Genomic DNA, 16,541 nt, shown 5'->3' with positions numbered 1-16,541 from the left:
TGGGTTACGCTGATCAGTACAGTAGAACCACTTTGAAATCAATCAGCTATATTTATAATCTGAAATTAAGTAACCATAGTTCACATAAAGTCAACACAATATTTAAAAAAAAACAATCTGAATTAAAGCAAATAGAATCAAAATACAAATGACCCACTAGGAAAAGTAGGGGGCATATGCAGATTATAATTCTTAATATAAAAAGGCTCCTACAAATCAATAAAACTGAAACATAATAAGAACTTCCAAATCTGAACATAATACATCAAGTGAGAAATAAAAAGGACCATAAACAGATGAGAACATACTCAGCATGACCAGACCTGACCCTTACTTGCCTGTCACGTTGCCCAAGACTCAGTTAATCTTGAGCACGGGTCCGCCGCCAGCACTGCTGGGCGGCTGCAAAGCGGCCTCCCCCAGGTTGGCAGCCTCCTCTCTGGGAGGCCAGAGGTACCCAAAGCTTCCCACCTGGCATGAACTCCAACCCCCTCACTCTACCTGTCAGAACTGAGCCCCCCGCAGCACTTGTGACTGCGGACGTGTGAACATGCATCTGAGAGGAGGCTCACGGCAGCGCTGCTGAGGTGGTGACGCGCAGCCAGAGCGAAGGCCGCAGCGAGGAAACACCCACACGTGCAGTCACCAAAACGCCTAGAGGAATGTATGTCGTCCACTTCAGAGTCTGCGATTTATTAAGTACAAAAGCAGATTATAAAAATAAGTATATCATCCTAATTTTATAAAATTAAAAAAAGAAAAAATAAGATTTATGTCAAATACTAATACTGCTATTACCCAGAGGTAGGATTATAGGAGATTTAAATTTTCTTTATACTTTAATGTGCTTTCTAGATTTTATGCTGTAAGCATAATTGCTTTTATATTCAGAAAAAAAATACTGCAAAATAAAATACATCCTATTTGGGGTAATTTTTAAAACCTTTTCACACATTTCAAAATGCAGAATTACAAACAGTTAATAACTTTTATTAACATAATGGTATAAAAATTTTTAGTGTGATATACAGAATTCCCGAGAGTAATTCTAAAACATTTTAATGCGTTTCTTAAAATCTTAATTTACAAGACACTTTGTCTTACTGCCACTGACCTTTCAATACAAAAAATTTACAATTTTTGTTTGCTATAAAACTACATTAAGATTGGAGTTAGGTAGTTCTTTTCCCTCCCCAGCCATTCTACTGTAAAGAATGTCCATGAGTCCACTGCTAAAGCCTGTGTGTGACAGACTTTAAGTTACACAGATTCTGTACATAATTACAACAGGAATAGTAGAATTCCAGTATGTTGCAACACACCACACTGCAGTCCCCCACCGCAGTCCCCCACTGCAGGCAAACAGGGCCACTGTGCACGCTGCTGTCTGTGGCCACATGGGAGTGAGATACGAGAGCTGGTCCAGTTAGCCAGACTCATTTGTGGAGAATTAATAACAGCTTTGTTAGGCACTAATCCAGGCTAATTTTGGAAAAATATGGTGTTTCTGTGAAGCATGCATGATTCATAAAATTTCCCACCCTCGATCCCCCCAAAACCCAACAATTTCATGACATATTCTTAGTTATATAAAAATAATCTATGTCTTGGATTCATGCCTGACTTCAAATTGTTAGAAGTATCTAAAGGATTTTACATTCTCTTCTTTGATTTAGGTTCAGCGTAATTTTGGATCACTCAGCTTAGTCAAGTTTGAATAAAATAACTGAAAATGGTTTGGCCAAATTTCACAGGCACACAAGTCAAAATGCGAAGCCAGTGGGAGCGTGCCCAGCTCCGCCTCCGAGGGACAGGGCTGCCCACCGCCCCGCCGTCCTGCAGGTGCTCACCAACAGCACCAAGCACGTGGAAACCTCAGGCTTTGCTACCGATGCTTCTCAATCTGCTGACTTGGAAATCCGTACACTTCCATGAGAAGAATTAATGGTGTAGTGTTATGAAAACTAGCAATTTAACCAAACAGCACGGAGTTACAGACCAGGGCAGTGATTTGAAACTAAATGCTGGCTTCTCTTTCTGAAACAGAGCCTCTAACCTGACAGTCCAAAATGGCACTTGACGAGTGTTAGTGACAACACATTCAGCAAACGGGCACACCTGTTTCCGCAAAGACACTGGCAAAGAGGGAGCACTGTGCCTGGCCCGGTGCGGTCCTCCAGAGGGAGGGGCGGGCCTGCATGTGCTCCTTGCTGTCCGCTCTGCGGGGTTCAGCCGCCTGGGGAATGCAGAGAGGCTGCTGGACTCACAGCCTCAAAGTTCTCTCCAGCCTAAATTCTATAAGTGAACTTGTCATTTGAAGTGGAAATAAATAACTGAATTTTTAAAATCAGGAACTATATTTTTAGCCTAAGGAAAGTGCAAACTCGCAGTACAGCAGAGAATAGCCAGGGTGTCTGAAAGACTTGCGATGCACACGCCAGGCCTTTCCTTTCCTCTCCCAGTCGCTCCGTCTGTTAAAACACCGGCATCCATGTTTCTGTCAAAGTACTTGGCAGACTGAAAACAGTTAAATAATCCAGGAAGTGCTTTCTGGAGTGAGAGCTGGGCAACTGTCGCGGGGCTCTCCAAAGCACAGGAAGGGGCCAGTCGTCGTGGAGACCAGACTCCGTTCTCTGGTGGGGGCTCTGCAGCATCTTCACGCTCGCGCCTTTGGCCGGCCGGGTCGCGGACCTCCCCAGTAGCTGGGCTGTGCGCTGCGCTCACATGTTGTAGGCCACGTAGATGGGGTCCAGCTGGTCAGCCAGGAAGCCGTCCCGCAGGTGCATGCGCTGCTTCTCTCCACGCGAGTTGATGGGGATGACACCCGGGTCCACGATGACCACCACGCCCACAACCAAGTAGTGCTCCTCCAGCACCACGTTGGTCACCAGGGCCACTAGGTCCAGCGCGTCCTGCTCCAGCCCGTCCAGCTCCACCACCACCACTAGCAGGTTGGTCCAGGTGAACACAGCACTGCAGGGAGAAGGACCAGGTCAGCCGGGGTTGGGCACAGGCTCTGGGGCCAACGGATGTTTGGAAAAGGCACCGCAAAGGTGAAGGACGCTGACGCACGCTTGCTGATGGCACACAACTGTCGAGCACCATTCACAGTTCAGACATCAGGCCAAATACGTTTTATAGGAATACCTATTCTAATTACAGTTCTCGCTAAGGACAGCATTATTGATGCTGAAAGCTGGCCCTGTCCCACACACACCAATGCAAGCTCCCCATGAAGTGATGAAACCATGAGTCATAACCTCTAAATTAAGACATTCTCATTGAACACTTCAGGATAACTGTGGTGACCTCACATTTTGCCCATGCACTTAGGGACAGTCTCTTGGTTCAAAATTCATTACGAAAAGAAGAAAAAAATGAGCAAAACCCAAAGGCATCCAGGTAGCTTCTGGCACCATGTTTTGTAGAGCGTGTCCTCTCCTGGCAGGCAGGCGACCGCCTGCACATCCAAGGTGGACAGAGTTCATCTAACGCTGCACCCGGCTCCGCCAGGGACTCAGGAGACCATGCAGGAGGCCTGACCCCACAGCCTAGCAGTCCCTGGCTCTGCCCCAACCGACACACAGCACTCACGCGGAGGAAGGGCTGGGCAGCAGGGCAGAGACCGCCACCCATCCGGGCTCTTACCACTCGGCAATGCTCCTGTGCGCTCGGATCACAGAGGTCTCGATGTCAATGGGGTGGTACCGCATGCCTCGCAGCTCCAGCGTTTCATCCAGAGAGCCAACCACGTACAGCGCATCATGCCGCCCTGTGAACAGCACGTGTGTGCACACGCTCAGGCAGGCAGGGCACCTAGCCAGGTGTTCTCCAGCACAGCGAGGTCACAACTCAAACATCGTGTGGCACCCATGGCCCCTGCCAAGGGGGCTGACAGAGGTGCTGGCAGCTCAGGCTGTTTCCTGTGCAGCAAGTAACCACCTCAGGGGAGTTACAGCAAATGTATAAACCTATGTTTAAAAATAATGTCCACCTCTGGAAACGGAGCAGAGTCTACAGGGGCTACCAAAGTTGTGATTTGGTTTGGCCAGCTTGCTGCAGCTGCACGGGGTCTTCGGGACACTGGCCACGACTCTGAGTGGGTCGTGTGTGGGAGGGTGCGGGTGAGCCTGCAGCTGCTGCGCAGGCAGCGTGGCCTGGGAGACGCCTGGCGACCTTGCCGCCAACCAGAGCCAGCCCACACATCCCCAGCAGAGGCCAAGGGTCTAAGTGAGGGGCAGTCAGAGGGAAAAATAGCAGTTTTCAGAGAAAGTCAGTATCAGAGTATCTCTTTTACCCCACACCAAACAACACATGATTAGCAAGGAGTGAGGTGCCAGCAGATGGGGCTCTCACAAAACCCAAGAGGTCCCGGCATGAGAGTTGGGTGGGCTCAAGAGGCAACAGCATGACCCCCCGCCCGCGTGCATGTGGCACCTTAACCCCTCACCTCCACTGGCATCGGTGAGCTCTGTTCTTCGGAGGAAGCCCAGGTAGCCAGTCCTTGCCCAAACAGTCTGGGTGTCCCCAAAACTCAGCCGGGCACTGAAGTGGTCAGCATGGAGTGCCTCCTCCCCATAGACCGTGTAGTACCCCGTGGCGTTGTGGGGGCTGCTCACCCAGATCTGGGGGGACCCAGAGCACAAGAACGTGGGCTCGTTACAAATAGCTGAGTACAGATCCTGCCAGGAGACATTTGCTGGCTGGCAAAGAATGCTCAAGAAAACACTGAACAAAGGAGGGTGGCATGGCCATTGTCTTTTTTTTTTTTTTTTTGAGACAGAGTGTCACTCTGTTGCCCGGGCTAGAGTGCCGTGGCGTCAGCCTAGCTCACAGCAACCTCAAACTCCTGGGCTCAAGCGATCCTCCTGCCTCAGCCTCTGGAGTTGCTGGGACTACAGGCATGTGCCACCATGCCCGGCTAATTTTTCTATATATATTTTTAGCTGTCCATATAATTCTTTCTATTTTTAGTAGAGACGGGGTCTCGCTCTTGCTCAGGCTGGTCTAGAACTCCTGAGCTCAAACAATCTGCCCGCCTCAGCCTCCCAGAGTGTTAGGATTACAGGCGTGAGCCACCGCGCCCAGCCCATTGTCTCTTATTTTGTGAACTAAGTTAAAGTTACAGGCACAGAAAGCACATTAGCTTTTCTCTCCTCAGTGTTCCTTCCTTTGACCCAGAAATGCAATCTGCAGGACCCTGCCCTGTGTGGATGAGCACACGGGGTAATTCTGCTTTCCTTGTGCCAAAGCACTGTTGACAATTAAGAGAGCCAGAGTGACCTACACATCCACAATAGGGACAAGTTAGAGGGGCGAGGGGTACCTGCAGAGCGGGGACTCACAGCCACTTAGACTCGCGCTGAGACAGGAAGATGAGCTGGCAACACAGACAGTAGGTCCCAGAGTCCAGGCCAGCCCCATGCACATGTTTCTGTACACCTGCATACTTCTGTGTACATGTTTCTGTGCACCCCATACTCATCTGCATGTGTTTATAGGCACCCGTGTACCTGTGTGCATGTTTCTGTACACTCACATACCTGTGTGCATGTGTTTATGTGCACCCGTGTACCCGTGTGCATGTGTTTATGTGCACTCACGTACCTATGTGCATGTGCTTATATGCATTCACATACCTGTGTGCATGTTTATGTGCACCCATGTACCTCTGTGCATGTGTTTATATGCACTCACACATCTATGTGCATGTTTATGTGCACTCATATACCTGTGTGCATGTGTTTATATACACCCGTGTGCATGTGTTTATGTGCACCTGTGTACCCGTGTGCATGTGTTTATGTGCACTCACGTACCTATGTGCATGTGTTTATATGCACTCACATACCTGTGTGCATGTTTATGTGCACCCATGTACTTGTATGCATGTTTATGTGCACCCGTGTACCCATGTGCATGTGTTTAGGTGCACTCATGTACCTCTGTGCATGGGTTTATATGCACTCACATACCTATGTGCATGTTTATGTGCACTCACATACCTGTGTGCATGTGTTTATGTGCACTCGCATACCTATGTGCATGTGTTTATATGCACTCACATACCTGTGTGCATGTTTATGTGCACCCGTGTGCATGGGTTTATGTGCACCCATGTACTTGTGTGCATGTTTACGTGCACCTGTGTGCATGTGCTTATGTGCACCCGTGTACCTGTGTGCATGTTTGTGTACCCATGCGCATGTGTTTATATGCACTCACGTACCTATGTGTATGTTTATATGCACTCACATACCTGTGTGCATGTGTGTTTATGTGCACCCGTGTACCCATGTGCATGTTTATGTGCACTCACCTACACGTGTGCATGTTTATGTGTTCCCATGTGCATGTATTTATGTGCACCTATGTACCTCTGTGCATGTGTTTATATGTACTCACATACCTATGTGCATGTTTCTGTGCACTCACATGTCTGTGTACCCGTGTGCATGTGTTTATGTGCACTCACATACCTGTGTGCATGTGTTTGTGCACCCGTGTACCCGTGTGCATGTGTTTATGTGCACTCATGTAACTATGTGCATGTGTTTATATGCACTCACATACCTGTGTGGATATTTATGTGCACCCATGTGCATGTGTTTATGTGCACTTACATACTTGTGTGCGAATGTTTGCGAATGTTTATGTGCACCTGTGTGCATGTTTATGTGCACTCACATACCTATGTGCATGTGTTTATATGCACTCACATACCTGTGTGCATGTGTTTATGTGCACTCACATACCTGTGTGCATGTGTTTATGTGCACTCATGTACCTATGTGCATGTGTTTATGTGCACTCATATACCTGTGTGCATGTTTATGTGCACCCATGTGCATGTGTTTATGTGTACCCATGTACTTGTGTGCATGTTTATGTGCACCCATGTGCATGTGTTTATGTGTACCCATGTACTTGTGTGCATGTTTATGTGCACCCGTGTCCCTGTGTGCATGTTTATGTGTACCCATGTGCATGTGTTTATGTGTATCCATGCACAGACCAAAGGACCAGAGGACTGTGCCCATGGTACTCAGTGTCCTGGGGCCCTCCTAAGAACAGGGCCTGTCCAGAACCCGCATCAGTTCCCCATGCTTACACCTGGCTCTAAGATGTCCCCACATGGCAGTGTCTGAAAGAAGGGGACAGCCAACAGGGCTTCTTCCTTGAGCATCTGCACAATGGGTGGGTCCCTATGCCTGGCTCAGACCCTCCACTTCTGGGGGCACACCCTTGCCTTACAGACCTGGGTTTGTCTGGCCAGGAAGCAGCATGGCTGAGGGGAGGGCCCCTCACTCTGTCCACACTCAGGATTGGGAACCAGGATACCTTCCCATCAGGATGCTGTAGGATCCCCCAGTCAGGTGGAGCCACCAAGGCTGTGTGTTTCTCTCACTGGAAGCCCCCAGACGGGCTTTGCAGCAGAGCCCACCTGGCACAAGGATGCCCATAGGACCAGGAGTGTGAGCCCCATGTTCCCATAGCAACGTCAACCTGGGCATGCAGGACGTGATCTGCACGTTAAACTGCCACCACTGTCTGTAAATAGCAGGTCCCACCGTCCCAATTACAGCAAGATGCACGTGCATAAACACAGACATTTCAACACTGCTGGGTCTTGGGATGACCAGGACCCCTCCCTGTCCTACCCTCTGTGTCCTCGGGACAAGGGTTCTGCCCTGCTCCCTGACCTCCCAGTTACAGGTGGGGGCCCCAGTGAGCCCCCATCCCCAGCGCCTTCTCTGTCTGTGCTCCTGGCTCCTTGCAGGGAACACTTTCTGGGTTTTTTTCTTGTTTTTTTGAGACAAGGTCTCACTGTGTCACCTGGGCTGGAGTGCAGTGGCATCATCACAGCTCACTGTAGCCTTGAACGCCTGGGCTCCAGTGATCCTCCTGCCTCAGCCTCCCAAGTCGCTGGGACTACAGGCGTGAGCCAGTGTGGCTCACACAGGACCACTCTTTAAGGAGCAGCTACTGGGTCCTGCCCAAGAGCTGTTTTCTGTGCCGCTGCCGCTTCCTGTGTGTCTCCTCTCAGGGCCCTCAAACCTTGAGGTTTCCCTCTGCTGGTGGGGCAACCAAGGGAGGGGGCAGTTTGTTCCATGGCACCCCAAAATCCCACACAGAAGCAGGGTCTGGAAGCATGATGTATGTGGGGGAAAGGGCCCAACAGTGTCTGGTGGGTTCCCCAAGATAGGCATGACCCCAAAGGGTTTAGAATTCTGGAATCTGGGGCAAAGGGGAAGGGTGAAGCCAGTGAGGCTGGAGCGCTTGCCCCCCCCACGGGGCCCACCGTGCTCACCTCACCCAGGTGCGAGTCTCCCAGGGGCCCTTTGGTCTCCGTGTGTGCGATGATGACCTTCACTCCAGGGAGGATCTGGAAGAGAAGAGCTGTGTTCCTTGTTCAAGAAAACATGACACAAGACTTTCTTCATTCAGCGACATTAAAAACAACATCCTTTGGAAGCTCGCCGCAGGACTGACATGCCTACATCATCATGTCAAGAAGTTTAGAAGCCACTCCAAATTTGACTTTAAATTTTAAAATAAGAGACATTAATAGAAGTTGCAAATCTTAGCAAAATGACCCCAGTTCTTTGGATGTCAGGAGGGGCCGAGGGCCTGGGGACGCACCCTGCTCTCCCCTGGAAAGACCATCGGCCAGACGAGGACAGAATGCCGTCAGGGGCCCCTGTGCAGGGGCACTGTGACGCTGCTGTGCCCAGCCCGGCAGGAGGCACATGTCCAGCAACTCTGTGCAGCCTCCGGGTTCCTGACCAGGAGCCTGACCCTGAGGAAGCTCCTCCCACCCCCAACTTGGACTCGGGTCAACCATCGAGCATCTGCTTAGTGCCCACTGGGGACTGTGGGAGGCCACTGTCTCTTGCCCAGCCTCCCATATCTGATCCTGGTGGCCCCTCATTGGGCTCGGGTCAGACCCCTTGGCTACACAAGGCCCAGTCCCTTCTACTGTGTCCTCAGTTTCCCCATGTGTGAAACAAGGCAAGGACAATGCAGGTGAGAGGACGGGACGAAGGGTCACTGGGGGGCGTAAGCCACAGCTTGTACCCTGCCTGCTGGGACTGTTCTGTTTCCCTGGGCGCTGCTGGAGCCCCATTCTCTGCCTGTGTGGCCCGGAGCTCTTTCCAGAGCACAAAGCCGTCGGCCCCAGGGACTGTAACAGCACAACAGGAAGGAAAAGCCCAGCAAATGGGAGTTGAGTGAACGACTGCAGCGTGGCCACGTGGCAGGACAGGAATAGCACATACAGGAACTACCGTGGGGACTGCAGTGTGGCCACGTGGCAGGACAGGAATAGCACGTACGGGAACTACCGTGGGGACCGAGGGCACAGGGCTACGCGGCGTGTACAAAGGGCTACGCTCAGCTGCACGTGCAGGGCGCGCTCCAGCTCCAACACGCGCATCTCGCTTTGCGCCAAGAGGGACGGAGGACGTGCAGCAGCCTCAGGTCTCCCCACAGATGCGCGGTTCTGCTAAACTCACTTGATTCAACTCAGCTGGTCTGCTGCTTAGAGCAGTGCTACAGAGGGGGAGTGGGAGGTGAGCGTTCCAAGACTCGCTCCCTCGTTTGCTCATTCATTGGTTCTCTCTGCTCTGCCCCCACCTGGTTCCAGCCTCCCTGCCTTCCTGGGGACCTTTGCTCCTGCTGTGCCTTCTGCCCTAGATCTAACCCCGCCGCCCTGCAGGACTCTGCTGGTCACCACATGGCTCTGCCCCTCTCTGGGGACCTCCTTGCCCCCCCGAAGGCGGCAGAGAGTAAGTAGAGTCACGCTGGCCAAGCCCCCTTTCTTGCCTCTGGGGTTGGGAAGGGGCAGCGAGGCTCCCCCAGACTCTCATCGGTGCACAGCAGCTGTGGCTCGAGACCCGTGGGCTCCTGTGCACTCGGCAGCTGCCCACTCACACCAAGCCCGTCTTGCTTTTCATGCTGCCCAGTTGGGCCGGGGGGCCGGGGGGTTCCTTGCTTTGAACCTTCCCTGGGTCTGAGGACGCTGTTCTCCTGAGCCTACATCTGCTCACCCCTTGCAGCAGCTGACAGTTTTTAACCTGGGTGTCCTCAGGCAGTCTCAGGCCCCCTGTGAGTCCCCGGCAGGGATGGCTTTGACAGTAAATCCCACATGGGGTCCAGGACCCCACCTCCTGCCCAAGGCCCTGGTGGGGACCCCTCCTTGCTGTCACCCCGAACTAGGGCATGAGTTCTTCCCATCCCCAATCCAGGGCCAGGGCCGCCCCTCTGACTCTGGACGAGTGGGTGGGCCGGCCCCTCGATGCACAGCCTTGACCCCAGAGGCCTTAGGCCTCATACCCACCTGGTGCAGGGAGCTCCTTCTCAGTTTTGGTAGCCGAAGTTCTCCCTTTCTTGGTTTTGAGCTCAGATGTGTGTTTAAAGACTTAACCCAGCACTGCTACATGTCTCAGTAAAGCAGGACAAGAGGCTTGCAAAGCACCCAGCCCAGCCCCACCAGAAGTGACCTGCGTTCACCAGGAGAGCCGCAGCCCCAGCGCCTTTCACAGAGTGACGCCGGAGACAAAAGGGGACTCAGACATGTCACAGAACACATAAGTCGCAGCTTCCACTACCTTTCCAGACTCCATCAACGGCAGACTGTGTGGAGAACCCCGTTCTACCAAACGTACCCTAAAAATTAATAAGGGAAAAATTTCAGAATAAAATTTACTAATAGGTAGTAATTTCTTTTTCTTTTCTTTTTTTTTTTTTTTGAGACAGAGTGTCACTTTGTTGCCCTGGCTAGAGTGAGTGCCGTGGCGTCAGCCTAGCTCACAGCAACCTCAAACTCCCGGGCTCAAGCAATCCAACTGCCTCAGCCTCCCGAGTAGCTGGGACTACAGGCATGCGCCACCATGCCCGGCTAATTTTTTCTATATATATTTTAGTTGGCCAGATAATATGTTTCTATTTTTAGTAGAGACGGGGTCTCGCTCTTGCTCAGAGCTGGTCTCGAACTCCTGACCTCGAGCAATCCACCCGCCTCGGCCTCCCAGAGTGCTAGGATTACAGGCGTGAGCCACCACGCCCGGCCAGTAGTAATTTCTAAAAAGGTAAATCATGGGGTAATTGGAAATTGATCATCACTCTGAGGGTCGGTCTGTGGACAACAGCCCATGTTAGCCTTTTGATTCCACAATGGCTGCGAACGTCTTGGGCAGTGACGTTGGGGTGCCACAGGGAGTGTCCCAACCACGCTGAGGGTCCTCAGCGTTGGCACCCACACACGGGCTCCACCCGCTGTGCTGACAGCAGGAGCCTACTCTGCACTTCTTTTGGGTCCTCTCCAGACCCAGCTGGCCCCTGGCACCCAGTAAGCTGCACTTACTGTTTACATCAAGCTACACTGTGGCCATATCTGAGGATCCAGAATTGACATCTGAGCCTTAAAACCGGGAGAGACTCTGAGTACACACTCAAACACAGACCATGAGCCCTAGCAGACACTGACGTGAAAACTCAGACAGGTGGTGTGACAACATCAGGGAAGAAGAATTCTTGCCATTAGTTGGTCTACCTGTCTTCTATACATCCCCACTGAAAGCTAAATGTCAACTGTCTGGTCACTCTTATTAGCCTTCCTGGGTATGTAAGTGACAGAGAAAGGGATGTTTACTGCAGCCCTGAGGACTCGGGCAGCTCAGAGCCGGAGGCCAAGCTCCTCACGGAACATGCCACAGCTCTGATCTCTCCCTCTCAGAGCAGACGGGCCGTCTTAGCCAGCCGTCCTCTAGTGTCTGGGAGCCTGGGTGCTCAGTCAGCACAGACCAGCGTGCACTTTGTCAGCGGGTGTGGATGGGGCCGTGTGGGCAAGGACCTCACCTGTCATGGCGCAGCGCCCGCATGTCCACGTAGACGGTTGTGGGGTCCGGGCCGGCTGTGCCCTGGAAGGAAAGCAGCACAGGAACTCTGGTCAGGGTCCTCACACCCACTCCTCTTCCATGGGCACAGCTGCAAGGCAGCTCCTCCGGGGCCCTGGGGGACGCCCAGGAAGGCAGCAGCTCTGCTCTCTGCATTCAGTCTGCCCAGGGGCTTGGGTCCCCGGGGCAGGGCTGACACTTTCCATCCAAACATTCACATGGCTCGGTAATATGGAATGAAACATAGTAACACTGAGTGAAAATGTCAAATCATACAACTTCACATTTCAGTTCTAACAACTTCACTGTGATAAAAACACTCTACAGTTTGGGGGGCATTTCCACTGAGCTGTTGGGTGGCCCTGGCCTCTCCCCAAGCAAACTAACTCTCCCGGGGACTGAGCACAGCCGAGACCCCTCAGACGGGTGGACACAGCCTTCGCCTCTCCCTCCCCTCTTCCCGACTTCTGAATCTTACATTTGACATGGGTCCTGATTAAAGGACGTCACGTGCCATTTTATTATAATAGAAAAGGAATATCAAATTAAGTGAGTACCCTGACCAACATCACTCCCTGAAGATCCCAGATGACATAACCTATGTCTGCCCTGGAATTAAAACAAAAATTTCTACATTGAGATTAAACACAGCCCTTTCCTCCCCAAGGCAATGCTATAAACATTACATTTTTTTCTTTGAAAATAGTTTTACTTTTAAATTTGGTTACAAAAGAGCTTTTGTAAGATGTCAAATAACATGCACTGTGCACAAAGTAAAAGAGCAAGAAAACACGGATTTGTCTAGAATTCACGAGGAGCCACATGAACTTGGGGGGGGCACAGAGGCAGCAACGAGGTCGGGGTCGTACCTGCTCAGCCAGCTTTCCCAGCCTGTTGGGCTGACAGAGGCCAAGGAGGCCAGCAGAGTGGGACAGGGAGGAGACAGCCACAGGAAACACAAACAGAAGGCCACAGGCCACATGAGAAACAAGGATGAGAGAGAGCAAAACCCATCACTGTATCTTAAAGAGCAAACGTGAATACCCATTAACATTTCTGCAATCACACGCAGCACCCATATGCCAACAGCAGAACAGATCCCTGCCAGTAGCTCACGAGGGGACACGGGCGTTCGGACGCAAAGCAGACAGCAGGGTCTTCACTACAGCCACTAACCTACACCCGAAACCCACTCTGCATCAGGAAGGGGCGTTGAGAGAGGGCCCCACCCTGGCTTCTCTGCTCCCCAACAAGGGTCAAGAGTCTTTCCGAAGCTGAGAGGACGTCAGCAGGAACGCTGACCAGCCCTGCACGTGCCACCGCAGGGCACGCAGGTGAGGCAGATGCTCTGGAAACCAAGACACAGCCCCACCAGGCCTGCGCCGGGACAGGCAGCACCCATCCCTCCCGGCTACTCTTTCGACGTGGGAGAGTAGGGCGTTCGACGTGCAGGATATTAGCTAATAAGCTACTTGGTATTCAGACGTTTGTAGGAAGAAATGAAAGAAGGTGCTAGTATAAAACATGGAGAAGTGCTAAACAGCACTGCAGTCAGCTGTTCAGTGTCTGAAACTTTGTGTTTCCTTTTAAAAAGTAAAATACCTTAGGATTTCAAAAAAAAATCTGAGTCAATATAAATTATCACATTCATTAACGTTTCAACTTAAAATTGCTAGATGTCTTGAAAAAGTAAGTTTGTTCTTGCTTTAAAAAATTAGCTGCATATTTTATCCAAGTTAGAGATTCTAACAGGTAAGATATTAATCATTATTTAAAAACAGTTTGTGTTTTTTTTTTTCCCAAATAAGCCTTTGTTCATCAACAAGAATAGAACATCTTCTAAACAAAACCCTCACAGCTCTCAAAGCTGAAATGCTATGTGGAAACAGCACACTGAAGGCTCAGAGGAGAAATGGGCCAGGCAGGTACCAGGCCCAGCGCCTCACCTGGAGGCAGATGGCCACGTTGACCCTGCACCCGAACGTGGTGCTCACGGCGCGCGCGGGCAGGCCCAGGTCCTTGAACAGCTTGGAGAAGGACTGCGTCAGCGCGATCCTGGGCCGCTCCTCAGCCACCACCATGCACGTGCGCACACACGACAGGTTCACCCCCTTCATCTGCCAGAGGAGCGGGGAGTCAGGCCTGCAGAACAGTGAAGTTCTGCGTGGGGCCCCCGAGTGCTTTGGCCCTCGGTTATAGCACTCAAAGGCAAAGCTTAACACAAACCTCTGCTCTGCCAGGTCTGCCCGTGAATTCGAGTGCCGGAGCACGGGAGGGCATCATCTGACCTGAACTCCACACCTGCCCTCCTGAGCTGCCAGGCCTCACACCAGGACCTCTCACTGGCCCCAGGCCCTCGGGACCCCACCTGCCCCGCCCCCAACCTGCCGCATGGTCTCAGGAAGAGGGGGTGTGTACACAGGACCCAGCTCAGGGAGGGGCCCTGGGAGTCTAGTTTTGTTTTGTTCCTTAAGCTTCCCCAGGTCTGAGCACTTACCCTGAGGACGCCTGTCTGCGTGCCCAGCCCCCTGGTGCACATCTCCATCACAGAGTAGGAGCAGAAGGTGACGCGGGCCCTGTACTGGCTGACGGCCGACAGCCACAAGGACACATTGCTCTCCAGCTCCAGCGGAGGCACCAGCACCGACTGGTGTCCTGAGTAGACACTGAGGGAAGGGAAGGCTCGACAGTCCCCGCCTGCCCACCAAACGCCCTGGGTACCCCACAGTTCCCTTCCTCAAAGACACTGCTTTTGCAGCCAGGACAGGGGCACAGCTCTGTTCTAACATCCAGTGGGGTTCAGAGAAAACATGCCGTTGGGTAGAGGTGCAGAACGGCAGGCACAGGGTCCTGGCCTCCGTCCCGGACTCTCCAAAGGTACTGGGGACAGCATTACGGAGGCGTTCTGCTTCCAGAGATGGATCACAACGTCCTAACACTTGAAGGAATCAAGCAGGTTCTTCCCCATTACCAATAACGGATAGTGATGAAAAATATATTTTTACTCTTACTCAATTTCATACTCAGATTCTAACCCACCTCATCCCCAAACAAACCCACTTGCATATATCTCTTCATCCTCTTGGGCACTTGGCAAAGACACCTTAGAGCATTAAGGTTCTGGAGAGTCACCCGACCATTCCAACCACCAGGCAGGCAGGGCCCTGGGCTCACCTGCACAGACACCACAGGGCAAAGCCAAGGCCGCAGTAGGGGTCCAGGCAGATGGCGATCTGCCGAGAGGGGTACAGCTCGCACTGCAGCTTTATGGAGCGGCACAAGGCACTTGTGGCCGCGTGTGACATCTTAGGAATGAGATAAGGGTCTGTTCAGTGATGTGCAGGAAGAAAGGCCTAGGACATGTCTGCTGTAGCTCCAAACTATCAAACACTGTCGTTACCTCCTTAGAAGACGGCTGGCTCAAATCCCCGTATAATCTAAATAATGCCCAGGAAATAGCTCACTAAAAACCTTTGAAACAAAGTTTTAGGACAGTAAGAAATTTTAATGGTGCTCCTGGCTCCTGGTAAGGAAACAGACTCATCAAAGCCACCTGTTCCTGGAAGCCAGACAGACCAGAAAATTGAGTCATTACCATAAAGCATCAAAATATGCATTAGTCTCAGGCCAGTCAAATTTGGGGAGGTGCACTGCCATTTAACACAAACTTTAAGAAACAATATTGTTGCCCTGTGCTCTGGGCAAGGAGCAGGACCTGCCTAGACCTGCACCTGACGTCCCTCCTGTCTGCTCCGTGTCCCAGGGGGCTGACACAAATGGGAGCCTCGCTCATGGGACCTACCTTCACGCCCGCTAAGATGCCTGTGGTCGACACGCTGAAGTCCAAGTACGCCAGCACGTCTGGGGAGGGGGGTCTGAAAATGCTGGCTACCTTCCTTTTCGGTATGTCATCTGTTAAACAGGAGACACTGGTGACATCAGTGCCCCCGCATGCACTCTGACAAGGCAAAAGCTCCGGCTTTCCTAGGCCAGAGGTGGAGTGACGCGCACTTGGGGAGTCCCGGAGAGCCGGCTCAGACGCGAGCGAGGCTGTGAGAGCCTGGGCTGCGTGTGTGCGTGGGAAGGCTTATCTCAATCTTCAAGGACACGTCACCTGCGCGGACCCACCAAGACCGCACTGAGCCTGTGGGGACAGGATGGTGGGTGAGGGAGGGCACAGGCCAGGAGGGCTGCACATGAAGTCACGCTGGTGACAAGAGAGCAAGGGGAGAGCACCTGGGACTTGCCAAAGGTCACAGAGCCTGCAGCAGAGCCAGGTGGACCCAGAATCCCCACCCGGACCCCAGCAAGAGCAGCCACGCCAGGCTGTGTGTGCTTCAGCAAGTCCTTGTGGCCCCCTGAAGCAGATGCCACTGCTGTCCCTGAGTAGACTGGACACAGGCCCAGCCAGGGTGGGTGCCGCTCCCTCGGGGCTGGGGATGGAGACCGGGGGCTGGAAGGCTGTCCGCTGCTGCTCACACCAGCTGCCTCGGCTGCCTGATCCAGGATCCTCTGGGTGGCTCAGCCCTAGGCTGAGACTGTCTCACCAAGCTGGCCCAAGCCAGAGAGGAGCCAGGGAGCCACCTGCCCCATACCCATTGCACGGCAAGGCAGTATTCACTGGTGAGGGTGGGGGACCCTGGA

The 16,541-nt window shown here is 52.3% G+C and overlaps 1 protein-coding gene across 5 annotated transcripts in view; it reads right to left on the bottom strand.

The window, feature by feature from the left end:
* Positions 1–1,338: 1,338 nt before the first annotated feature.
* The window catches only part of DIP2A (disco interacting protein 2 homolog A), an 81,044-nt gene continuing 65,841 nt past the window's right edge, over positions 1,339–16,541 (bottom strand). For all 5 annotated transcript variants that reach the window (XM_045540877.1, XM_045540876.1, XM_045540878.1 and 2 more), the window contains 10 exons: positions 15,700–15,809; positions 15,072–15,202; positions 14,395–14,563; positions 13,844–14,014; positions 11,860–11,921; positions 10,611–10,668; positions 8,312–8,386; positions 4,451–4,625; positions 3,649–3,772; positions 1,339–2,973 (listed from right to left, as the gene is read on the bottom strand). In XM_045540877.1, the coding sequence (XP_045396833.1) occupies positions 2,721–2,973; positions 3,649–3,772; positions 4,451–4,625; positions 8,312–8,386; positions 10,611–10,668; positions 11,860–11,921; positions 13,844–14,014; positions 14,395–14,563; positions 15,072–15,202; positions 15,700–15,809 (1,328 nt within the window). In that variant the 3' untranslated portion in view covers positions 1,339–2,720. The remainder of the gene's footprint in view (positions 2,974–3,648; positions 3,773–4,450; positions 4,626–8,311; positions 8,387–10,610; positions 10,669–11,859; positions 11,922–13,843; positions 14,015–14,394; positions 14,564–15,071; positions 15,203–15,699; positions 15,810–16,541) is intronic.

Source organism: Lemur catta, chromosome 1 (assembly GCF_020740605.2).
Source record: "Lemur catta isolate mLemCat1 chromosome 1, mLemCat1.pri, whole genome shotgun sequence".
Classification (NCBI taxonomy): Eukaryota; Metazoa; Chordata; class Mammalia; order Primates; family Lemuridae; genus Lemur; species Lemur catta.
Note: the sequence above shows the minus strand (reverse complement) of the source record. Positions and strands in the feature narration are given on the sequence as shown.